The sequence below is a fragment of the Microtus oregoni genome, unplaced genomic scaffold (genome assembly GCF_018167655.1).
Source record: "Microtus oregoni isolate MIOR12 unplaced genomic scaffold, Mior012 000048F_ref0000485, whole genome shotgun sequence".
Taxonomy (NCBI): Eukaryota; Metazoa; Chordata; class Mammalia; order Rodentia; family Cricetidae; genus Microtus; species Microtus oregoni.
In genome coordinates, this window is record NW_024543222.1 from 10,077,986 (window position 1) to 10,105,106 (window position 27,121).

General features: G+C 44.6%; 1 protein-coding gene across 1 annotated transcript; it reads left to right on the top strand.

The window, feature by feature from the left end:
* Positions 1-105: 105 nt before the first annotated feature.
* LOC121436003 lies at positions 106-27,121 on the top strand. Its single transcript, XM_041635587.1, has 5 exons — positions 106-173; positions 7,095-7,291; positions 20,775-20,911; positions 24,262-24,435; positions 26,891-27,121. The coding sequence occupies exons 1-5, from the start codon at positions 106-108 to the stop codon at positions 27,119-27,121; spliced, it is 807 nt and encodes a 268-aa protein (XP_041491521.1).

Genomic DNA, 27,121 nt, shown 5'->3' on the forward strand with positions numbered 1-27,121 from the left:
AGAGCAATCCCCACAAATCCTGGGGTTTTGTATAAAGGCAACGGCTAGGAAGTAGGACATAGCAAAACTCTGCCAACACAGTTGAGTCTGGATACCATCCTAAGAATGCCCCATTTCAGTAATTGGAAGAGCACCCAAATGAGCCAAAGCTTGGTGTCCCATGACAGCATCAGGTAATTATTCCTCTCTCTCCTTTCCTTTGTGTTGCCAGGGTGAGCAAAGAATGTGGGTAACACAGTCCTGCAAGGCAAGTATTTTATCAACTAAGTTACCTTCCTAGCCCTCCCCCTCTCTCTGATAGTTTCTTACCATGGAGCCCAGGATAGACTCAAACTCAGGATATTCCCGCCTTAGCCTCCTGATTCTCCTAGATGTCGGTATCACAAGGACACCTCATCCACGCCTGTAATCTACCTGTCTTTCCATGCCCATCTTTGGGCAGCCTTCATTGTTTAATTTTCAATTAAATTTGAAAACTACTGAGTACAACACACCAGGATATTCCAGTGCACACCCATTGCTGGACTAGGGTAGACTCACCCATCACTTCTACACCCTCCACACATGACATCAGGGCTACCAACAGACCTTCCAGGGTTCCAAACAGACTGCATTTCCTGTCAACTGACAGCCATATTTGCAAGTCCAATATTTATAATATGATGGATAAAATAAACTTGGGGAATTCCCAGCACGAATCAAGTGGCATGCTAAGTGCTTTAAATGAGTTATAGCAGTTACCCTTCCCAACAACCCAGCAATTTGCATATCTATAATTATCTATACTTTACTGATAACAACATGGGGTTCAAAGACCTGAAGTCACAAACCTAAAGTTAAAAAGTAGAAAACAGCAGAGCTAAGCACTGAACAACTCAGGCTTCTCTATCACTGCAGAACTTGTGTATTATACCGACTGCAGAGAACCGAGCCCTGCACAACAGTGAAATTCTAGACCTGCAAACCAGAAGCCCCTTGTGACAATCCATTCTTTCAAGTCATGTGCCTTGCCCTCTGTTGTCCCCAGAATTATGCATTCTGCTCCACCGATTGCTAACCAACCACCCAAATATTATACTTCCTAAAAGCACCACCAACACTGTCAGAACAGCAAACAGAAGCAGAGATAAGCGGGGCGAAGCACAGGACAGTGTGTCCTCGGACATGGGCAGCCTGGCAGCAAAGCAAACAGGCCTGTGAAATTTAATAGGAAGGCAACTCAGCTGGAGAATGCTATGAAGGGCTTCAGGGCTCTCACCTTTTGTTTAAAATACTTGGTTCAGGAAGAAAACTTAATCTGGAAGAGTAGATTTTAGAAAGCTGAGCTACACTCCTGAAATGCCACACAGTCCGTGCTAAATGGGGAGACTATGCCATCTTAGAGTATCAAGCGCACTCTGCCTTTTTTGCTTATCTATTTGGTGAGGGGAGGGGGGAGGGAGGGAGGGAGAGGGGGGGGGAGAGAGAGAGAGAGAGAGAGAGAGAGAGAGAGAGAGAGAGAGACACTGTTCTCTCTTCCCACCATACAGCTCCCAGAGACCAAACTCAGGTCCTTGAGCCTAGCAGCAAGCACTGACTTTGACCTACTGAGCCCTCACTAGCTCACTTTCTTCTCCACTATTCTCGTCCTTTCTAGATGCCCTGGCCATCCCTTCACTCTCCTTGTACATACATGTCCTCTAGCACATCTAGTTCAAAATCAGTAGCAAGATCTGGCCAGGCAATCTGCAAGGAAAAGAAACCTATGATTACGCACTTCCTTCTGCTATCATTTGCAAAACGTATTGTCGATCCTTGACCCACCTCGAATGCCCCAGACTGGGTGTCTCAAGCTCTGTGATCTGTTCTTCGAGTCTTTCTAGCATGGCTTTGATAGTTACAGCAACAAACGACAAGGCTTGACATTCAAATGATGTGTTACCAAAAGGCTTCATTCCTTCATAACACTAGTAACAGGTTTCCCCAACTTAGGGGCTCCTGTGCGTCATCCCCAACCTTCCTATGAAAACCCTTCTCTTTAAGAGTTCTCCAGCATCCAGCAACACCAACAACCCCCCTTGAACAACTGTTCAATTCCAAACATTAACAATGGTGCCAGGGAGGTAGCTCAGTGGATAAAGTGTTTGCCTTGCAAGCCTGAAGACCGGAGTTTGACCACCAGAACTTACATAAAAATGCTGGGCATGGAGAATTCAAAATAGGAGGATCCCTGGAGCTCACTGGTCAGACAATCTAGCTTAACTAGTGAGTTTCTAGCCAATGAGAGAGGCTATCTCAAATGAAGTGGTTACATTCCTGAAGATGGCACAGAAGCTTGTCCTCTGGTCTCCATATAAATACATGCACATGCAGAGACTTGTGTACCAGAACATACACATGAACACAGACATATGTAAAGAAATACACTGGCCTCTCCCTTGAGAGCTTCTTTCCTCAGTTCCGTCAACTCAATGTGTCTGCAAGTCTCATTAGCACTGCTTCCAAAACCATCATCCATCCAGCCTCCCTTAGCCACCTCGTATGACACTGGTCCTGTGCACTCTACCAAATCCCCACTCCCTCCCTCCCTTCCTCCCTCCCTCCCTCCCTCCCTCCCTTTCTCCCTGTTTCATCCTTTTTCTCTTCAACCTATTCTTCAAAGGTCAGCCAGATTAATTTTTATAAAGTGCAAATTCCAGCACAGCACTCTCCCCCTTTTTCCATCACTTTCAGAATAAGATCTAAAATCATACTTATTACCCATGGGGCTGTGTGGCCTGGCTCGAGGCCACTCCTTAGCCTCATCTCATGCCACTTCCCATCTCAGCCACTTTGACCACAGTGCTTCTCTCTGTTCCTCAACTAATCTTAAACTTTGCTTCAAAGACTTTGTTTCCCCCGTGTGAGCTGTGCAATCCCCAGTCTCCATCCGGCTGGTAGCCCCGACTGAGCCTCAGGGTCTCCGCTCTAAATCCTGTTGCCAAAGAGCCTTTTCCAACCTTCTCATTTCAGCATCTCTCCCCCACTGTAGCTCCTGGTTTTCTTTCTGGAAGCTTCCATAAATTCAGTTACCTTACTGGTTTACTTACTGACTCTGTCCTGCTGTGGCTCTAAATTCCAGCATAGATCCTGGAGGGAAGAACAGATCACAGACAGACAGACAGACAGATAGATGTTACTACATTTGCCAGCGGACTACCTGTTCCACCTTCATTAAAGCATATATTAGAAACAAAAAAAAAAGGAAGAAATACCACTACTTTTAAAAAAAGAAAATCTTGTTAAGATTGCAGAAGACACTTTCTGATTACATTGAGGGGAGTGGGAATAAATATGTTTACTTTCAGAGAGATAGAAATCTGGTCACACCCTCTTAGTTACTGAATTTGGGGCCTTTTGAAAATTATTATTTTCTTATCAATATTTTATGAGTAGAATTTTTGACCATCAGTAGCTGTCCTCTGGAAGAGCATCCCAGCTCTCAGGAAGCCCCTGGATGACTCCATTCCGCCTGACAAGGCCTGGTTTAATTGAGTCCTATGGGCTCAGATAGATTTGCACATGTGTCTACTAAGGTAGAAGCCCAATGCCTCGCTGCAGCTTTGTAAACAAGAATCCCAAGGCATGTGGAGCACTTTCAGAATGGGCCTCTGGAGAAATGCATAATCACTTATTTATTGAGTGTAGATTTCCTTAATGTTCCCAACTCTGCCTCAGGGTTGTCAGTTCAAATGTCACAGTTTGCCAGAAACGTTGAGGAATCCAATGAGCAAGACACAGAACAGATGTTTTCCTAAGCTTAACAATTTTGTTTTCCTTTGAAAAAAAAATAAAAAGCCTAGCTCCCCGCCGCTGTGTATACAGGAATTGCTGAAGTTGAATCTTTGGAGAGGAACAAGAGATATCAGAAGGGAGCAAAGCTTTGGAAACCACAATGCCAGAAACCAAGCTCAAACCCATAAAAGGAAACTGGTACAGCTTCTCACATCTGGATGCAAGAGGAAAACATCAGGTTCCTGTCCAGTAATGTGTAGTCCAGAGGCTGATGAGGACAGAAGGGGCCATCTAGAAGTTTGATATTTCTAAATCCCAGTAACCACAGACAGAATAATAGGGCTTGAACTTAGTTTCTTTGGTTTGAACAAAAAAAAATAATAAACACAAGAGACATATTATCATTTAGAAATCCTGCAGATGGATGGACTAAGCTCAAAATACCAGAGAAAAGTTATGTCCTGCCTTCTGAGCCTTGACCCAATTACTGGACACCCTGATGCAATACTAAAATTCCTTTAACTAATCTCAGGCTAGCCTGACCCTACCCCAGCACACCCTTAACCAATCCCAAAACAGCCTGATTCATTCAATCCCAGGACACCTTGACCCAATCCTAGGACAGCCTATCCAACCCCAGGACACCTTTAGCCAGGGCTAAGACATTCTGACTTGACCCCAGGGTACCCGTAATCAACCCCAGACATAATCTTCTCAGATAAAAATGCATTCCTTCGATTTTATGGTCATGACTGTGGATTTTGTGTTGCTCAAAAAGGGAGAATACAAGTCAGGCCTGGTGACACAGGCCTGTTGTCTCAGTTACTTGGGAGCCTAAAGGAAGATTATTCCAAGTGCAGTTGGCTGCATGTTAGCAAGAACCTACCTAAAAAGTGAAAATAATGAGTTTTTTAAAGCTAGTTGGGGTTGGGAATGTGGCTCCATTAGTAGAAGGTTTGCCTAGTACAGAGAGAGAGAAAGAGAGAAAGAGAGAGAGAGAGAGAGAGAGAGAGAGAGAGACAGAGACAGAGACAGAGACAGAGACAGAGAGATGGGTTTAGTGCCCAAAATCACTTAAATGAACATAGCAGCACACATATGCAATCCTAGCACTCCAGAGGTAAAGTTAGGATTTGAAATCCAAGGGAATATAGTTCAGTCAGAAGCAGAGAAATTGCCTATTATACTCCAAATCCTAAATTTAGTTTTCTCTCTTTTCTCTCTCTCTCTCTCTCTCTCTCTCTCTCTCTCTCTCTCACACACACACACACACACACACACACACACACACACACCCCTCAACTCTCCCTCCCCTGGAGTTAATATTTTCAATCACTTGTTTTGTTTCTCTCTACCCTCACCCACCCAATACGTTCCCATCTGCCCATCAAATAGAGATTGCCTAGCTCATACCAAGGACAGCACTATGTGACAGAGAAACAGTTGCTCGGAGTAGGCAGAAACTGGGACCTCATGGCGTCAAGAATCTCATAAAGGACTAGACATGTGACCTGAGCATTAAAGTGTGGCTGGCTGTTATATAACTGGATTTACTCAAGAGGCATTGGTGACCAGAGGAAAGGTAGATCTGCCCCTGGAAGTAGGAATGGGAGGTGTCATGGACAGTATACAAAAGAAGTGACTCTAGGTCTTCCTAGAGAATGGAGACAGGATTAGTTAGAGTTGGCAAAAGGAAGAAAACTGCTGCATTCTGGTTTGAGGGAGAAACTTTGGCCAAGTAACAAAGGCTCAGGAGTCTGGAACATCACTAGGAAATACATCAAGAACAGAGACGTGAGCAGACCTGCATCAGGAAGAACAGTGGGACTCTTGCAGCGAGAGATGGTGGGTGCTTGGGAATCCCTGAAGATCCATGTTTGAAGATCCTAAAAGAAATAAAATGGCCAGGCAGTAGTGGTGCACTCCTTTAATCCCAGCACTCGGGAGGCATAGGAAAATGGATCTCTGTGAGTTTGAGGCCAGCCTGGTCTATAAAACAAGTTCTAGGACAGGCTCCAAAGCTACAGAGAAACTCTGGGGAAAAAAACCCAAAAGACAAAAAATTGATTTCATGTGGAAGAAGAAGTCAACAGATAACATCCTCAATCAACAAAAATGAAACAAGTTGATGTGTTAACTTTCCGTGGATGTGACAAAGTTTCTGCGGAAATCAGTGGAAAGGAGAGATGGAGTGAAATTTCATTTGTACTTTAATAAACGACGCTTGCCTGAAGTTCAGAGAGTAAAAAAGCCTTACAGACCAGGCAGTGGTGACATACGCCTTTAATCCCAGCACTTGAGAGGAATATAAAATGGGAGGAGACAGCTCACATACACAGTCTTATTCTGAGATTACTGGAGGCAGGACTGCCATTTCAGACTGAGGCAGAGGTAAGAGCCAGCTGCTGGTCGTTTTGCTTTTCTGGCCTTCAGGTCGAACCCCAATTTCTGTCTCTGGATTTTTATTAATCATGTTACAGAGGAAGATTTGCTTTTGTTCATAAGCTCAGTGTTGGGTGGGTCAGCTCCATTATCTCTGAGCCTGAGTGCCAGAGTATCAAAGCATCTCAATGAGATAGTCCTCGTGGTTAGGAGTGAGCAGGCTGTAAATATGATCACCACATCATCAGGAAGCAGAAAGAGGGGAGAAGAATACCATGAGTTGGGTATCTTCAACATATGGGCTTTTGGGGGAGCATACCAGATCAAAAAATTGGTCCAATTTGAATATGAAATGTCTTCCCATAGACCTCATGAGTTTAAATGGTTGGTCGCCAGCTAGCAGCTCTTTGGGAAGGCTGTAGAACCTTTAGCAGATGGAGCCTCACTGGAGGAAGCTGGTCACTGGGGTGGGCATGGGGATTTATAAACAGCCCTGCCTGGGATTTCTGTTCATTTTCTGCTTCCTGATGACTGATGCGATGTGACCTGCCAGCCTCCCATTCCTGCTATCAGGGCTTCCCCGCTGTAATGGACTGTCTCCTCTCAAACTGTGAGCCAAAAAAAATCCTTCCCCCTTCCTTCCTATAATATTGCTTTTGTAAGGTATTTGGTTATAGCAATAAGAAAAGTAGCTAAAAGTAACTAAAAGTTGTAATGACTGGCATCACCACTCCTCGAGACTATGTTCACCCTCTCCCAGCAATATCTTCTTCAATAATCAGCTGACATTACCAATGGACAGCATTAAATCATTCTTCATGAAGTTAGCGGGGGGAGTGGTAAGTGGGCCCAGCTCAATCTCTACCTCACTTGACCATATCCTGGGTGAGTTATTTGTAGTTCATTGGGTTATTCTGAAATTATTTTATTTTGGACTTTATATTTTTCTTTACATGCAGGGTTTCTCATGAGAGGAAAAAGGAGAACAAAAAGCACGAAGACCTTCCAGAAGACCAGCACTCCCCCCATGGTCAGATGCTACAGGACATGGAGGGTGTCTGGAGCACTGGGAGCAAAACTAAGGAGGTGGAAGAAGATGGAGCTGCAGAGGAAGGACCTTTACTTAGTAAAACAGAACAACGAAAAGATGTGAAAGGTGGGAGCCCAACCCTGGTACCCTCACAAGCATAGGGAGGGGGCTTACAAACCAAGACCTGGAGCTGCGGGCCCTGCCCAGGACAAGGAGAAAGCTAGTGTCACAAGAAAACACTAATACATATATTATTATATTTAGTATATTATACATATATAATATGCAACATATTATATATAATATGTAATATATATTGTTATAAAGCAAGTCTGCCAAGCTAGTACCATCCATGGTGAAACTGTTTGGCTTAAAAACTCTACTTCTCATATTACTTGCTTTTTTTCATTGTTATGAAACAATACCTGAAAAGAAGAGCATAGGAATGGGAGGGTTTATTTTCATGCACTTATCTTTTAAAATATCTTTGTTAATCCTTTGTGAATTTTACAAAGGATTAAATTTTTACTATATTCACCTCAGTGATAATACTATAATAATAATACTATATTCACCTCAACTTCTCTCCCTAACTCTTCCCAAATCTACCTCTTCCAAATCTGTGTCCTTTTAAAAAAAATAATCCATTGAGTTCAATTTGCACAGTCTAATAACTCTTGGGTCACCACTGGAGCATGGTCAACCTACCAGGGGCCACATCCTTCAAGAGAACTAACTTCCATAGATGCTATTAAATGTCAATAGATCCTCAGCGAGGGGCGAGACTTCATCGGCACCTCCCCATTCCATGCATAGATTTATATCTGTCTTGTACTTGCAGTTATTATGCATGCTGTCACAACGCTGTGAGTTCATGTACACTCTGCTCTGCTTCGCTCCAGCTCCATTCTGACAAAAAAAGGTCTCACCCAAACCTTACTCAAGAGATTTATTGTTGGGGGGGGGGGGATAATCCAAGAGAGTGCTGCCTCTGCCAGGGTGAAAGAAAGCAGCAGCAGACTGAACAGGGACTTAAACAGGGCTTCTTAGGGGCAGAGTTTTTCCAGGGAGAAGATTTTGAGGGTGGAAAATGATCTGGTTTCAGTCCCTTGAGCTCAGAATGACTAGATCTCTGCTCAGGGATTGGTTGGTTTTCTGCACAGGGATTGGTTCTTTTCCTGCTCAGGGAGTTGTTAGTTTTCTGCTTAGATGGTCAGGGACAGATTTGACTCTGGTTTCAGGGCCAAAGTGTGTTGAGGGAGGCTGCTTGTTTGTTGCTGGTCACTTAGACCTGAAATAATCACTCAGAAAACTACATTATTTGCAATACTGTTTGGCCAGTAGCTTAAGCATATTGCTGGCTAGCTCTTATATCCTAAACTAACCCATCTCCATTAATCTGTGCATCACGAGGTCAATGCCTACTGGCAAAGTTTCAGTGGACTCCCATAGAGGCATCTGTCCCAGTGGCAGCTAATGGCTTCTTCCTGACTCTGCCTTCTCTCTCTCTCTCTCTCTCTCTCTCTCTCTCTCTCTCTCTCTCTCTCTCTCACACACACACACACACACACACACACAGATTTGGAAGAGGTAGATTTGGGAGGAGTTAGGGAGAGAAGTTGAGGTGAATATAGTATTATTATAGTATTATCACTGAGGTGAATATAGTAAAAAATTTATGTAAAATTCACAAAGGATTAATAAAGATATTTTAAAAGATAAGTGCATGAAAATAAACCCTCCCATTCCTATGCTCTTCTTTTCAGGTATTGTTTCATAACAATGAAAAAAAGCAAATAATATGAAAAGTAGAGTTTTTGAGCCAAACAGTTTCACCATGGATGGTACTAGCTTGGCAGACTTGCTTTATAACAATTAGTCCCGAACCCAGAACCAAAGAGAAAGAGAGAGAGAGAGAGAGAGAGAGAGAGAGAGAGAGAGAGAGAGATCTTTCAGCCTGGCTTTACTCTGTTAAGCCATTGGCCAAAAGCAGCTTCTTTATTGACAAATAAAAGCAGCACATATACAGAAGGACTTCCCACACCAAAAATGTATTTTTTCCACTGGCTCTTTTTAACCTCTTGGGTCTAATTTCAGGACCAAGTCATATTTCTTTCACTGACTCTGATCCTAGAATCAAAGTGTTCCTTTGACACTGGTTTCAGGGTCAGGGTATATTTCTTTGATTCTGGGTTCAGGACTAAAGTATTTCTTTCACCGGCTTGGATCTCAGAACCAGAATATGTTTCTTTCACTGGCTCAGGTCTCAGAGCCAGGGTGAGTTTCTTGGGCTAGTCCTTTTTCCCTACATTGGTGCTACCATTGTATCTGTGAGCATATCTTGCCAAGCTGGTTGCTAATTAAACTCAGAGTTCACAGCTGGTCAAGATTTTACTTAATTAAAAGAAATTCTCAGAGAGAGGATCTGATGGAAGTGTGTGGAGCTTATGCTTGGTGATACATTGCCTTTGGCAAGGGGTCCGCAACTCTTGGTCCCTTACTTTGCTTTTGCATGTTTATAATTGGGTTCCTCCATGCTGAGTGGAGCTTCTAAACCTAGTGAGGTTCAGACCTGAATCCCAGAGACTTTCCCATTAGGAGAATAGCTACTAGCCAATGAGAGCTCTCCATAAGACTGAAGAACAAACCTTGCCTCGTGCCAACAGAGGGTGTCTTCTGAGTCATGGTAATGGTGGTGTACCTGATATGCATGTCAGTGGAGATGGAGACAGGCCACAGCGTCTTCTTCTACTCTTGCAAATGCTGTTTTTTAATGAGGTGGATTTTTATTAGTTTATTTTCGAGACAATGGTTTCTATTTTTTCATTTATGTATTTCTAGACCCGGTCTCATGTGTCACAGGCTGGCCTCTTATTCCCTCTGTAACAAAGGATGTCCTTGAACTCAAGATCCTCCTGCTTCTATGGAGTGCTGGATGACAGCTATGTAGCAGTGATCAAGTTTGCACTGGGGATCAAACCTGGGGCTCTCTGGATCCTAGGCAAGCACTCTGGCCACTAAAGTATCAAGTGAGCTACACCCCCATTCTCCTAGCAGATTCTCCTTCCTCCCCCCTTTTTGTCCCTTCCTTTCAGCCTCTCCTGTTATCTACCCACAGAATTACTTTAGTACCAAAGACAAGGACTTTCTACCCTGGTGTTATTCACGTTGCCTGAGAGAGGCAAGCTGTCTTTACATTCACATATCTTCCTCTAGCTAAAGGCATCAAATGCATAGTGGATCTGCTAAGTGGACCTCAACGACAAAGGGACAAACCAAGAAGTGTTTGTCCCTCATTTACAATCTGAAAGACAGAGGTCTCCTGGTCATGAACATGGAGCTAATAGTGCTAAAAAGATTGACAAAATGCATTTGCCAAATTCTCCCAATGATCTCCGGTGCCCCAGTCACACAGAGTCCAAATTCAATTTGTGAAGACACGATGTACTTTTTGAAAACTTACAGCTTGATTCCCAGAAAAAAAAAATCCTCATTGCAGCAACATTTCAGAGCTATGACCACACGACCCTGATAATGGATTAGAGAATGGATTGCCTGCAAAGCCTACTGTACTTCTTAGTCCTCAAGGAGAATTTTGGGGGAAGCAAAGAAGAGAAACAACTGACAGGCAACAAAGAGGGGAGGAAAAGGAGGAGAGCCCCTTTGCTTTGGGATAAAAGCTTTGGCTTTAAAGCAGCGCAAGTGCCATCATCAGAGCTTCAAAGGTGATGCTCTCACATCAAAGGCTCTACCCATCTCCTGTTAGTCACCTCCTAAGGGCCTCTGGTGAGCCCTCAACTTTCCCAGATACCACACACATTCATATTGATTCTCTCCCAGCTTTCTCACCTTCCCAGTGCATCTTTCTCTCCAGTTTTGTTTGGAAACCAAGGTCCATCTAGCTTTCTCACCTCAGCTATAGGTGTCATTATGCCATCATCTGGGTGACAGGAACTTCAGAGTTTCCAATGGAAGCCACATTCTGTTGTTGTTCACCCAGCAAATACTTGCTGTGCATCAGGCACTGTCCCAAGAACTGAAAACATTCTGGAGAATAGAACCAATAAAAAAAAAATGTATTATCCAGTCTCCTCGCCATCCCTGTCTTTCAGAGAACAGTTCCGTGGGTGGTGGTTCTGAGCATCCTTCCCATCCACGGGTGGTCCCATCTGGGCCGAGTAAATCTTCTCAGATGGTTGGCACGCACTCCCTCCATACGTAGTGTTTGGGGAACGTTTATCCTTGAGCCTGCGTTCGGAATCTGATTGCTGCACCCCTTTCAAGGCTGTGTGTTTCTTATTTTCCTCCCACGTGTAAGTGATTAGACTTTTCTTCCATCTGAGGGTGTCCTCCCACTTCTGACCCTAAACGCTCAGGAAATTACAAAGCAAGTTTCCAATGGATGCTTTTGCCAGAACCAGGCAGGTTTCCACATCTGCCAACTCGCGTTCCCTTCATCCTGCAAGCCTGACACGGTACCAAAGGAGGAGAAGTGGGAGCCCGGTGTCCCTGCTGACTGTAGGGTTGATGAGGGGCAGAAGCAAGATTGACTTTCCTTACCTGATGAAACACCTAGAGAAATGTTAGTATTTCAAATGGAATTGTGTATGTGTATGAGTGTGTGTGTATGAGTGTGTGTGTGTGTGTGTGTGTGTGTGCGTGACAGAGACAGAGTCAAGCATGTTTGAAAAAGAAATGGGTTTGCTTTTAAATGCACAGTGATTTTTGGAATCTAAATGTAGGCAAAGGGCAGAGATGATAGACTGAAGAGTCCTAGGTCCTTCTTCATCCAAGAGCTGTGTAGTGGGTACAACTGAAACCACAGCGCTTGCTTATAATCTGTTTCTGTTCAAGGGTATCAAGGAAAACTCCGGAGACTGTAGATCAAAAGAGGCTGCTCCAATTTATTCAGACTTGGGGAACATTCATCTTTCAGACCAATATTGCGTAATTGCACATCCTGTCCAAACATGCTCACTAAGGCTGGGTCATTTAGCAGAGCTTGACTGTTTTTCTGTCAAAACAGAATCACTGTAAGAAAAAAGAGAGGGTAAGGCAATAGATAGATCCAAGATTCAGGGAGAGTAAAGATCCTCCACAAGCATGCTGTGGAGTGATGGGTAATTTGCCTCTGATCTTGGGGACTTGTCTTCTGTGGTACAAGATGGAGTATGCTGTGCACTAATTTCTCTGTTTCCTGGTCCCCTGAGATCTGAGGAGTGCTGGCCACACGTTCCTGAAGCCAAGAACTCCACAGTGCCTTCCCTGCCACGGTGGACTGTACGCTGAAAATCGTGAGCCCAAATAAGTCCTTCCTGTTGTCTGAGACTGCTTGTTCGTTTCTGGCTGCCAGACCCAAAATAATCACAGAAACTGTATTAACAAAAACACTGCTAGGCCCATCACTTAAGTGTATTGCTAGTTAGCTCTTACATCTTTTTTCTCTTTCTTTTTTTTTAAAAAAAATATTTATTTAGTTAAAACATTTTTCTTTTTTTAAGATTTATTTATTTATTATATATACAGTGTTCTGTCTCTCTGTATGCTTGCTGGCCAGAAGAGGGCACCAGATCTCATTACAAATGGCTGTGAGACACCATGTGGTTGCTGGGAATCAGGACCTCTGGAAGAACAGTCAGTGCTCTTAACCTCTGAGCCATCCATCTCTCCAGCCCAACATTTTTCTTTTTTTATTGATTTTATTGAGCTATGAATTTTTTTTCTTTGCTCCCCTCCCTTCCTCTCCCCTCCCCGTCAACCCTCTCTCCCAAGGTCCCAGTGCTTCCAATTTACTCAGGAGACCTTGTTTTTTTTCTACTTCCCATGTAGATATTAGGATAGCGACACCAGCTTGTTTCTTAGATCCATTTGATAGGAAATTTTTTTCCCAACCCTTTAATCTGAGGTGATGTTTGTCTTTGAGGTTGAGCTGTGTTTCTTGTATGCAGCAGATTCTGTTTTCGTATCCAATACGTTAGCCTATGCTTTTTATAGGTGGGTTGAGTCCATTTATATTAAGGGATATTTAATGACCAGTGATTGCTATTTCCTGCTAATTTAGCTTTCATTGTTGGTGATGTTATTTTGTGTGTTTGTCCCTTCATTGGGATTTTCTGCTGTGAAATCATCAATTATCTGTGTTTTTGTGGATGTAGCCAACTTCCGTGGGTTGGAGCTTTCCTTCTAGTACTTTGAGTAGGGCTGGGTTTGTGGCTAGATATTGGTTAAATCTGGTTTTGTCATGGAATATCTTTTTTTGTCCTTCTATGGTGATTGAAAGTTTTGTTGGGTATAGTAGTCTGGGCTGGCTTCTGTGATCTCTTAATGTCTGCATAACGTTTGACCAGAACATTCAGGCTTTCATTTTCTCCATTGAGAAATCAGGTGTAATTCTGATAGATCTGCCTTTATATGTTACTTGGCCTTTTTCCTTTGCAACTCTGAATATTCTTTCTTTATTCTGTATGTTTAGTGTTTTGATTATTATGTGGCGAGATAAAATTTTTTGGATTCAGTCTATTTGGTGGTCTGTAAGCTTCTTGTTTCTTCATAAGTATATCTTTCTTTAGGTTGGGAAAGTTTTCTTCTATGATTTTGTTAAATATATTTTCTGTGCTTTTGAGTTGAACTTCTTCTTCTATACCTGTTATTCTTAGGTTTGGTCTTTTTATGGTGCCCCATATTTCCTGGATATTTTATGTTAAGCTTTTGTTAGATTTAATGTTTTCTTTGACTGATGAGTCTATTTCCTCTATTGTATCTCCAGTACTTGAGATTCTCTCTTCCATCTCTTGTATTCTGTTGTTTATATTTGCATTTGTGGTTCCTGATTATTTTCTCATAATTTTTGTTTCTATGATTCCTTCAGCTTGTGTTTTCTTTATTGTCTCTATTTCAGTTTCAAGTCTTGAAAATTTTTTTCATATGTTTGCTTTTTTGTTTTCTTTAAGGAATTTGTTGATGTCTTCCAATGTTTTGTCTTTTCCCCCATTTCTTTGAGGGAAATTTTATTTCCTCTTTAAGGGCCTCAAACATTCTCCTAAAGTTATTTTTTGGATCATTTTCTTCTGCCTCATCTATATTTGATTGTTCAAGTCTTGCTGTTGTAGGGTCACTAGTTTTTACTGGTGTCGTGTTGCTCTTTGTGGTGTTGTGTGTGTTCTTACCTTGTCTACCCATCTTTTCCTCTGATTGGTGTAGCTGGGGCTGTCTATGACTCTGGTGATCAATCTTCCAGGTGCTGTCAGTTCTTTCCTCTGATTCCACCTCATTTAACAAAGCATCAGCCTTGGTTTGTCCCAATTGATATTTTCCAGAAAATAAGAGAGCTGATGGTGATGAGCCTTTCACTGTAAACTGGTGGTGAAGCAATGGCCAACAGCACCCTGTAGGAAATGTAAAAGCTTGACTCCAAGCTCCATCAGTTTCTACTGTGCGTCCCTGACTAAGTATTTTAGCCTCTCTCTGTTATTATCTCTCCACCACTGTATCAGAGTCCTCTTGCCACAAAGAAAATGACCACACAGTGGTGGATTAAGACATCTGCTAATTATATCCATTTTTATGGTCAGGAAACTGATTGAACCTTAGCTTACTCTTGTCTTTGGCATTTCCTTGCGACTCTGGGGTTTGGGCAAGATCTATTTCTTTGCAAACTTAGAACTTGTGGTGGCTTGTCTTCTTGAAGGCTTTGAACCCAAGACTATTTCTAAGGGACTCAATAGATTAGATCAGACTTGACAAGATAAGCCCCTTTTTTTGTTTGTTTTGATTTCTGGGTATGAGTGTTTTGCCTGCATGTGTTCGTCCTGTTGGAGCCAGAAAAGGACATCAGATCTTCTGGAACTGAAGTTGCAGGTGGTTCTTAGCTACCACACGGGTTCTAGGAAACAAATGTGTGTCCTCTGGAAAAGCAACAAGTGGTCTTAGGCAGTGAGCCATTTCTCCAGTCCCATAAGCTCCTCCTTTATCACTTTAGAGACAATTGCTTAGGGTCTTTAACTACAAAATTCCTTCATCTTTTCCATGTAGTACCATAGCCATGGGTATGCTGGCTCATCATATTCACCAGCCCAGATCACATCCAAGGAGAGGGTTCATCTAGGATGTGCACCATAGTGTGTCAGAGTCACAGGCACCTTAGAATTCGGCCTGTCATACCCTATACAATCCGATACAATGAAGATTCGGGTCCCATCTCATATTTTCATCCTGAGTACTCAATTCACATGGTGGGCCCCGTGCTAGGAGCTGGGGAATTCAAACACTAGTAACCTAAACCTCATTTTAAGAGAAGTCACAAGCCAGGCATGGCTATGTCTGCATGTCATCCACCTCTTGAGAGGTAGATAAAAGAGGGTCAGATGTCAAGGCCAATCTTGGGTACATAGAAAGTTTGAGGACAGCCTGGGTTACATGAGACAGCAGGGAAAGTAACAACAACAAAATTAAACTAAAGCAGCGTTTCTCTGTCATTAACAGCTTGCCCGTGATGCCAAAGTTGGCAAGAAGCATTAGAGCTTTAATATAACCAAATGACTTTTTGATACATTAAAAAAAAACCCTATGTTTTCTTGGCATATGGAAGCCACTGTCAGAAATAAGAAGTGCTGACACCAGCCAAACTCTGTTATCCACAGGGTTATTATTTCCACTCTCAACAGCCCCTGGTTTGGCTTCTAGCTTTCAGTCGTAAGCAACTATTTGGCTGCTAGAGTCTGCATGGACAAGTCGATTCTAACCCAGTGGTGTATGAGCCCCCTGCCTGGGTTGAAACACTGGGAAGCTTGTCCAAAGCACCCTCAGCAAAACTCAGAAGCAATGGGCACCGGTGCACCTTCTCTTAGACTCTGAAAGCTTCTTGGGATGCTCCACCACACTTCCAGGACTGAGAGTTGCTACCCTAGCCAAGTGGGCATTCATTGCCCTATCCTGAACACTAAAAATCCCCTTTAAAATAGTTACAATGGGCTGTGGATGGTTCAGTCCATCAAGTGCTTGCCTTGAAAAGAGGAAAACCTGAGTTCACTCCCCTGGAACTCACGTAAAACTGCAGGAGGCGCTAGATATGGCAGTGCACATTTGGACCCCCAGCACCGGGGCGGTCCAGACAGGAGGGTCCTTAAAGCTTGCTGACCAGCCAGCCTGGTGAAATGAAAGACCCTGTCTCAAAGGTGATGGAAGGCCAAAGACGGCACCCAGGGTTGTCCTCTGGTCTCCACAGACATGGGCATGGTGGCTCATGCAGGCAAGGTAAGGTGCGTTTATATAGCCTGTGCTACATAGTGAGGCCCTTTCTCAAAAAACAAAAAAACCCAAGCCGTGTGGGTACAGTTCAGTGCTAGAGTATGCACCATGGATGCATGAGGGCGTGGGTTCAATCTCCAGCAGTGTTTATCTTTCTTCTTAAGAGGGAAAGACTAGTTCAGTAATATGGCTGTTTTTGCTTTAAAGGGCTCAAAGTTAAGTAGGAAGATGCTTTTTTTGTGTGCCCAAAGAGAAGTATTTTCAGCACCAAGGGCATTGGATTAATTTTGAGGTTATAAGCACATATTTTTAATTTTTCCCCCAGTTTTCTGAGTATGTGTTATCTCCAGGGCTTAATCCCTTCCAGAGATGGCCTTCCTACATCTTCCCCTCCTCCTTACTCCATCCTGACCCCCTAAGAATCATTACTAAGGATGGAATTTTAAAGTTACCCAAATGTCCCGGTTATCTTGATAAAATAAAGAGCAACATGGAGTCGGCCACCTCCCCCACTTCCCTGGCCCCCCTCTAATCTCCAGGGCCTCCATCTTCACTCGAGAGTACATCCTGATCTGGGTGGGGCCGCCTCTGTTGCCTGCTAAATGGACAATCCTTGAGACCAGCAGAATGAGTCGAAAAAACAGACACGTATCGGCTAAGGAGGCTTCAGCAAAGCCCCAAGAAGCTGGATTCTACTTCTAAGATAACGCCGGGCTAGTGGAGACCATTCGAGATGAGAAGCCATGTGTGGTCCGGTGCCTGGTGTCTAAAGGGGAAGCCCCTCCTTTCATATCACACATATCTGAAAAAGTCCTGAGAGGCATTCCAGGGGCCAAAGCAGCTGGAAGAAAAACAGAGTGTCTGCTCAGACAGCCGTCTTCACCATCCTCTGTCCATGCGCGTGTCCCCAAGCAATTATCAAGAATCTGTGAAATACCAGATACCCCCTAAACCATGGTAGCCCACCATCACCTTACTCCACCAAAAGATGTTTAGAACTGGAGAGGTGGCTGTCATTTAAATGTTTGCTCTGTAAGCATGAGGACCTGAGTTTGATACCTAGCACCTCTGTGATAAATCTAGCATGGCGGCATACAGCAGACATCCCTATAGAAGAAGGAGAAAGACATGTTTCTGAAGTTCATAGCCCAGACAGTCTAGCCTAATAGGCAAGTTCCAGGCCAATGAGAGACCCCATCTAGACAAAAAGGTGGACAGTGCATGAGAAACAACACCTAAGAGTGACCACCACCCTCCACACGCGCCTGCAGTGACCTCCACCCTCCACATGGGCCTGCAGTGACCTCCACCCTCCACATGCACCTTCAGTGACCTCCACCCTCCACACGTGCCTGCAGTGACCTCCACCCTCCACATGGGCCTGCAGTGACCTCCACCCTCCACATGGGCCTGCAGTGACCTCCACCCTCCACATGGGCCTGCAGTGACCTCCACCCTCCACACGTGCCTGCAGTGACCTCCACCCTTCACACGGGCCTGCAGTGACCTCCACCCTCCACATGGGCCTGCAGACATGTGCACACCCAGGAGCACAAACACAAAGGAGAAAGAAAAGAAAAAAGAATGCTTCCAACTTAGTAGAACTGACCACAGCCTCAACACTAAATGTTTCAGCAGACTCAGAAAGAGCAATTCTGAGTCATGTTTTCATATCTAATTTGTGTTTCTAGGGGAAGCTGTTCAGTAAAGTTTATTTCTTTCTCTGGTTTTTGGGGTTTTTATTTTTTTGGTATTTTGTTTGTTAGTTTTTAGAGACAGGGTTTCTCTCTGTATGTAGCATTGGAGCCTGTCCTGGAACTCACTCCGTAGACCAGTCTTGCCTTGAACTCACAGAGATCCACCTGCCTCTGCCTCCTGAGTGTTGGCACTAAAGACACACGCCACCACCGTCCAGCTCTTTCTCTGGCTTTAATCCTTTGAGAAATTCAAGTCTTCCACTCAGCCTCCAGGCAGTGTTGGAGAAGCACACAGCACCCTGGCTGAAGAAGCACAAAACACACAACAACCCATACCCTCCGCAACAGCAGCTCCTTCCTGGAGGGAAAGGAAATGCATGAACAATAGCTAAGAGCAGGGCTGGCCCTTAGAGGAAACCTTTAGAGAAAATCTAAAGGACCCAATGCCCTAACTTATTTCCCGGGGTTCATGTGTGGGAGAATGAATCACCCTTCCCTGCATCCTTGGGAGACAGAATGCACCTAAGAAACTCATAAATCCTGAGCTGCCCAGTAGGGAAAGTGGTGGTTAACAAATACGACAATGAAATTGTTTGCTCCAGGATTTAGAATCCTTTATTATGTTTTTAATATAAAGGAGCCTCGGGGCTAGAAGGAGGGCTCAGAAGGTAAAGTGTTTGTTTTGAAACCATGAGGAATTAAATCTGGACTCCCACACTCGGATAAAAGTCAGGTGCAACAGCAAGCAGCTACTATAATCCCAGCACCACAGAGGCGGAGACCAGTGGATTCCTGGAGGTTGCTGGCCATACATGACGGATAGCAACTGAGAAATGTCAGGCAAGGCTTTCCCCTGGTCTCTATGCACACCACACACATATGCACCTGCATGTACAAACACACACACACACATGCACACACACAATCATTTTAAGAACAATTGTAGCATCTATAGGTTTTATTGAAACACAACTTTGTACTTGTGTGTGTGTGTGTCTGTGTGCATATGCACATACACGCACACACAAACATTCATGTGGACATTGGGCATCTTCCCTTAGTCTCTCAACCTTATTTTCTGATAGAGTCTCTCACTGAATCTAGAGTTTACCCATATACCGAGACTAGCTGGCCAGCAAGCCCATGGGATACTCCTATGTCTGCCTCCTGAGTACTGGGATCACAGGCATGGACCACCACACCTGGCTTTTATAATGCAGGTTCTGGAGATCAGACTTGGGTCCTCACAATTGCACAGAGAGCACTTTACCGAATGAACTAACTCCCCAGCCCCAACTGAAGCGACTTCTGCACTCATTAGCCATGCTGTATAGCTGGGGGGGGGGGGGAACTACGTGGTCAACAAATCCTACAGTATTTACCATCTGGACTCTGAGGGGAAAGTTTGCCAAGCTCTGCAAAGAGCTAGAATTCTGCATCCGTGCAGCCAAAGGAAGGGCTTACACAACTGGCTCCTTAATTGACCTGATTAAACAGTCAAGCTGGAGCCCTAATGATATTCTCTACTCGGTTAAATCCCCACAATGAGGACCCACTCATCTCACAGAGCTCAGCAGAACAGCTTCCTGATGATGCACCTGGCTGAGAGAATTACCCATGCTCCTCATCACACTCTCGGAGCATCCGCAAAGGCATACCCAAGCATCACCTAGGAGTCATCCAGCATCCTTTAATAGCTAGGGTCCTCAAAAGAAACAGAGCTGACAGAAAAAAAAATACATTTATTAAAGTGAGATTCATTGAGTTGGCTAAAGGACGTGGTCCTTTTAGTCCAACAATGGCTGTCTCACGGTGGGCATTCTAAGGATACAGTAGTTATTCAGCCCAAGAGGCTGAATGCCTCAGCAGTTCCAAGAGGGCACTGAAGGCCTGGGGGTTTCCTGGAGAGCTGCTGGTCTTCAGTCTGTCAGAATTCCAAAGAAGTTGGGGTGAACCTGCTGGTGAGTGTGCAAGCAAGCAGGTGTGTGTGGGATTCCGCTCTGTATGCTGTGAATATCATTGGTTAATAAAGAAACTGGCTTGGGCCTGTGCATGGAATAGAGGTAGGCAGGGTAAACTAAGCTGAATGGTGGGAGAAAGGGGGTGGAATCAGAGAAGCCATGTAGCCCTGCTGGAGAGAGTCACCAGAACTTTACCCGGTAAGCCACAGCCTCATGACGATACACAGATTACTAGAAATGAGTTAATGTGTAAGAGTCAGCCAATAAGAAGCCAGAGCTAATGGGTCAAGCAATGATTTAAATAATATAGTTTCTGTGTGATTATTTCAGGGCTGAGCAGCCAGGAACAAAGCAAGCAGTCCTCCTACTACACGGGTAGAAAGGAGTTTCCTTCGGCCATGTCCATCTGGTCAATCTTCCTGCTTAAAATAATCTGACCAAGAAAACCCCTCACAGCCGTGCCAAGTGGCTTGAGATTAGCCACCACACATCCCCACCATGGCTTCCATTCCATTCTTGACATCTTGGCAGAGTCTCTTATCATGCCCTGTGGTCAGACTCCACAAAATTAACCCCGTTCATACTAGTATAAAAATAAACAGATCAGAGATTCTGGAATACAACCTTTCTCTTCTTGCTTGTTTGAAACAGATTGGAGGTTGCCAACCCCTCTGGGAGCTATGAATCCACCTCTAATCTCCTCAGGTCTGACTGACATCAAGGCTGCAGGACGAAGTGGTGAATTATCCCCTCCAACAACAAAGAGCTTCCGAATATACGACGCGAGTCCTCTTCCTTCTCCTAACCTGTTGCAGACGGAGAAGATGTATCCCCACAGAAGGGTGAGCTGAGAAAATGAGGAGCAGTGGCTGGGTGGGGTGGGGGGGACCAGAGGGATAGGAGAAAGTGGTTTTGACTCACCAGGATTCTCACCTTGACCCTGCCCCTGGCCTGCTACTGTGTCAGATTAGAAAGAAATGAAACACTACAAGTATGAGAACAGTACTGCAAAACTTTACCTGGGCATCTTTCAAAAGAAGAAACACGTGGGCATTTAGTTCCTCTCCAAGTCACCAATGAGTTCATACCCATCGCCTGATAAGATAATGTTTTGAATGTGTTGGATTAAATACAAATCTTATTATTACTTTAAAATACTTATTTTGATATTCCCATGTGTATGTATGTGTGAGTGTATGCCTGTATATAGGTTCCCACAGGGGTCAGAAGAGGCTGCTGGATCCCACGGAGCAGGAGTTACAGGCAGTTGTGAACCTCCCAACATGGATGCTGGGGTCTGAATCTCAGATCTCTGCAAGAGTAGTAGATGCTTTTAACCATTGAGCTATCTATCTCTCCAGCTCCTACTATTATTTTGTAATGTGATCAAAAAAATCATGTAAAATTACAAGAAGGAGAAGGAGGAGGAGGCGGAGGAGGAGGAGGCGGAGGAGCAGGAGGAGGAGGAGGAGGAGAAGAAGAAGGAGAAGGAGAAGAAGAAGAAGAAGAAGAAGAAGAAGAAGAAGAAGAAGAAGAAAAGAAGACACGCTCATAGTCACATAGTCACAGTTCTCTGAGGTTCCTGGTGCATTTTCTATCCTTGGACACCTCTGTTTTGCCTCATTGCCCTGAGTTTCTGCTGGGTGTGTGTGTCCACAGCAGAAGGTGTTACGGGTCTGGTCTTTGCCTCTTGATGCCCTGAAAGCCCTTTTGTCTTTCCTACCACTAACGGGTTAACTGATTTCCCCAAAGGTTCGTTTCACTTTGCAAGAAATCTGCTTCCCCAAAACTTCAGAATTATTCTGAATCTTTAATCCCTAATACACATCTATCCAGAAAATCCAAATCCAATTGCTCACTTGGGTGACAAATATCTGTAGGGAACTTCCTATACAGTGTGTGATCCGTGTAGGTGGCTAAAACACAGGTCCTGATCACAAGACCCTAGGGTCTAATTGGGACAGGTCCAAATAGAGACACATTATCAGTAAGTCACATAGGGACAGAGACCCTTTAAGAGGATGCCATGAGAATCCTGAGGGAAACTAACTCTGAGAAGACTTTAGAATGGTCTCCAGCGGAGGTGATAAGTTAATAGAAGCCAAAATCAGAATCTTAGAAGATGAATGGAAGCGAAGGGGAGAGAAGACAAGAGAGCAATAGAAGCTGGGGTTGGTAGGATGCAAGCAGAAGAGATGCAAACTTAGGTCCTAGACTAAAAGTAGGATGATGGTGAATGACAGTGGCGATGGTGATGGTGGCGTGAGCCGTCTAAAGAAAGTTGGCAAGGCGGATTGGGGTGGACAGCAGAGCTGGCGGGGCTGAGAGATGGAAGGTTCCCTCATCTTTCACTGCAGAGAGAGCTCCACATGAGGTCAGCTCTGATCAGAGCAGATGAGGTTGTCTTTGTTCCATCTGAGGTCCATTGTCAACAAGCTGTGGCTCTTCGGGGTGAACCTTGAAAACAGCCTTTTTTTGAAAGAGCCGCTGCACTAAACCTATATAGAGATACTTAACTCTGCTGCCAGAGAAGGTGACAAGGCCAAGAAAAGCCCGCCTTTCACCTCGCCGAGTCTCAGTCTTCCATCTGGGAAGGCAGAGGCTTGATTCCTGAGGTCATGCTGGCCTCTAATGTCACTTAGCTCCTCCATCCTGCTTCAGGACAGCTATATCACTCCCTGTCTGGTGTCTTTCTGGTCAGTCCTGGAAGAAGCTGAAAGAAACAAAACACGGTCCTATTTCCTGCTATGTGGGAGACAGGATGTGGTTTAACTCCTTCACTGGGACCAAGTTCCTGCGGTGAGTCCAGCCTCCTACTCCCCAGTATACCCTCACCCTGCCAGATGCCTACTTAGAAGGAGCGGAGACATTCAGCTCTCAGTAGCCCAGAGCCATCAGCCACCAGTCTCGGTTACTGGCCGCATTCCCGGCTCTGTGGAAACAAAGAACTCAAGATGTGGATAGAGATAGTAATTGCTGGGACTTCTCCACTACCGAGGAAGCCAAGCCGTCCTGAGAAAAGTCCTCTCGTGAGGAGTCAAGGAAGCTATTCCACTGCCACCCATGGGCAAGAGGAGGCACTTGCATAGGAGAAACTGGTGTTGTCCAGGAAGAGCTTGGGACCTGTTGACAGCCAAGGGGACAAGGCAAGAAGAGAGCGATGAGATGAGGGTAATATGATCTGAAACAGGGAGAACCAAGGAGACAATGACAATTATCATTTTTCTGGTGACTCGGTCAAAATCCCCAATGTAAGCGACCTGTGGAAGGAAGACCATGACGGGGACACCCACTGAAACAGCTTACATGAGCTGATGGGAGCTCACCAACTCTGGCCAGACAGTGAAGGAACCAACATAGGACCAAACTAGGCCCTTGGAATGTGGGTGACAGTTGTATGGCTGGAGCAGACTGTGGGACTACTGGCATTGGGACCAGGATTTATCCTTACTGCTTGTACTGACGTTTTGGAACCCATTCTCTTTGGAGGGATACTGTGTTCAGCCTGGATATAGTAGAAAGATCCTTTCTTTGTCCTTCCTCAAAGCAATGTGCCTTAACCTGTAGTAGGAGAGGCTGCTTGTTCATCCTGTCTGCCCCGCTAGCTTACACATGAAATAACCACACAGAAGTTTTATTAATTAAAACACTGCCTGGCCCATTAGCTCTAGTTTCTTACTGGCTAACTCTTACATCTTAATTTAGCCCATTTCTATTAATCTGTGTATCATCATGTGGCAGTGGCTTACCGGGAAAGATTCTAATCAGCATCCATCTTAGGCAGAGGATACATGGCTTCTCCCTGACTGCACTTTCTTCCTCCCAGAATTCAGTTTTATATTTCTCCACCTACCTAAGTTCTGCCCTATCAGGGGCCCAGAGCAGTTTCTTTATTAACCAATGAAAGCAACAGAAAGACAGAAGACACCATTACCCTCTCTGAGGTGTGGATAGGGAGTAGTGGGGTGGGGAGTAGAGGGAACAGGAGGAGGGGAGGGAGTTGGAACTGGGATTGGTATGTAAAATGAAAAAAAGATAGTTTTTAATAAAAATAGAAAAATGTTTGTAAAAAAGATAGAAGGTAAAAGTCAATGAAAGTCACTCTTCATTGATGAGAGCCATGAACAAGAGCCCCCTGTTATAGAATACAGTTTGTCTTATGGTGTGTCCATGGTAACTGGTCCCTTTGCAGGCACGTATGACCCGTCTGCCCCAGCAGGGCCCTTTCCGGCACCTTATGGACATGAAGGCAGAGAAGAGATTGGCAGGCTGGAAGGAACGCCGTAGCCGCTTTGGTGACGTCAGCATGCACAAGTGCTATCAGTTTGGACAGATCTTCTCGCCTTTCCAGGCTCTGGCCACCACGGTGAGTTTCAAATTAAGTCTTGGGGTGGGGCACTAATGCCAGACCTCAGTTCTTTGTCCTTTTCAGGCGTGTATTAGTCAGTTCTGGCCTCAATAATGCTAAGTAACAAAGGATTAAAACTGAACTTCAAAGCTCGGTATCTTAGAACGGCAGGCATCTAATCTCCTGACTGTAGAAAAATAGACTCTCGCCCTTGCTCACAGAACAGGAAGGGATGAGTTGAGCATTGTCTTCCCATCTGCCATTATACATGGTCTCTTAAGTAGCATAGGACCGTTACCTGTCAAAGAAGTCCAGGGGAAGATTAGAGGCAGTGACTCCAGCTTTGATGTTCAGAAATGAGAGGTTTTCAAGGGAAGATGTAGACTAGGAAGAAGGTGTAATTATCATATAACCGAAAACTTGAGTGTGCCTCTGCACTCCTTGGAAAGCTTGATTAAAACGTAGATCCCAGGGACTGAGGGAGATGATGTGATGGGCTGAGCAAGCATGAGGGCCTGAGCTCAAACTCCCAAGCATCTATAGAAAATCTCAGCATGGCCCCATTCATGCCTGTGATTCTACCATTGTGGGTGGGGTGGGGCAGAAACTGGAGGATCCCTGGGACATAGTGGATGCCAGCCTAGCTATAGGTTCAGCCAGAGAGCCCATATCTCAGGAAAATAAGGAAGAGTATGATAGAGCAGGGCATCTACCATCTTCTTCTGACTTCTGTGTGTCCATGGATGCACACACACAACACACACACACACACACACACATGCATGATGGATCCCAAACTTTTGTGATTTCAATTATGCAGACCATTCTAGACAGGTGGGGGCTTGTAATTGCCTTCTTAAATGATCCCGTACCTAGTGCCTTTGTATTTTATTGTTGAGTCGGTATAAGCCAACCTTGCTCCTGCTGCGGCACACATCAAAAATTATGCATCTTGGAAAGCACCATGGGCAAACTTAGGAGGCCACTAATGGGGTTAAACAACTGGAACCCAAACATGGAAGAGACAGGATATAAACTACAACTAGTCGGAGCCCTCCAGGGTATGCTGGAACCGACAGTTACACATCTGTACAAATGTGAATCTGAACATCGGAATCAGCCAGGCAATCGGAAGTGTTAGCATCCAAGTCTTTCTCAGAACAGCTAAAGAAGAATCTTGGAGTTGGATCCCAGATATTGCATCAATAGGTCTCAAATCCCCATGGATGAAGTGGCCGACTCATTCTGGTTTTCCCAAGAATGGCACACTTGCCCCCAACTTTTAGCATGTGAAGCCATGAGCCTTAGAAAATCCATAGGTCCCTGTTCTAAAAGCAAACATTCCAGCTCCCTGAGACCAGAGCAAACCAGATGGTTGTCACACTAACCACCAGTGACTCCCATGGGAATCTGAACTTGAAAACTATTAATTCTCCAAACTTTCTAGAGACTAGCCAGATTCTTCTTCCATCCACTGGCCAATATTCTTCAGACACTGTGCTTCTGTCAGGACCCAAACCCAGGAATGAATTACAAACCCTCAACCCCAAGGAGCTTGTGTGTTTCCAGGGAAACACTGCCACCAGCCAAAAGAGTGTTGCAGATGCAATCGTGGTAAGTAGCTAAGAAGAATAGGTATAAACTGGTTACTCAGAAGGAGCTAAGAGTCATCTATGTTAGCACTGCTTTCTGAAACACACACACACACACACACACACACGCATGCGCACACGTGGTCTTCCTGAAGAACAAGTTCCAAGAAGTGGATGTGGTTGCCTTCTCCGTGGGAAGAGACTGTCTCCCATGTGCTAGAAGGTACGTGCTCAGCTGTTGAGTTCTTAACACATATCATGTTATAGCAATGACCTTTATATTGCGTGATAAAAACACTTTGACCAAAATCACATGAGGAAGGAAAGGGTTTATCTGGGCTTATGATTTCAGAGAAACAGAGCCCACAATAGCAGTGATACTTGCAGCATGATGGCATCAGGAAGATGGCTGATGATGATAGTCTACAAACAGGAAGCAGAGAGAACAGGAAGTGGAGCAAGGCCATAAACCCTCAAAGCTAGCCCCCAATAATGTATTTCCTCCAGCAAGGCCCCACCTCCTAAAGGTCCACAACCTCCCCCAAACAGCACCCCTCGGGAATGAGCGCTCAAATATGTGAGCCCACAGAGGCCATTTCTCAAGCAAACATCTCCTGGGTGCAAACTGAAGACTGAACGAACACTTAATCCTTATGCACTCTGCCCAATGAGCACCAAGCTCACTCTCCACGTGGTATCAAGAGCTAGAAGAAAAAAAAAACAGTTATCTATCTGTAACTGTTGGTATTCCAGAGCAAAGCCTGGGTTTGAACCTGGGGAGGTTCAGCAGGTTGCTCCCATTGACAGCTTCCTTTGGTGATGTCAACAGGTGTTCTCAACCCCCATACTCCTTCTCACCATGATTCTTCTCTGCCTCGTAGGAGATGCGAAGGCTGGTGTTGCCCCGAGACTTGCCTGTAAGTTCTCGAATGCAGAGAATAAACACTTCATCCCTCAGTGACATGAATCTCCGGGATTTACCCCTGCCTCCCACAGAGCTGAGCTTGGGAAAGGATGACAGCCACCACAAGAAAGAGAAATCAGTGAGCCACATGAAGACGCCTTTATTCCCCCCGATAGTTAAAGCAACAAAATATAACGACATGAAATAA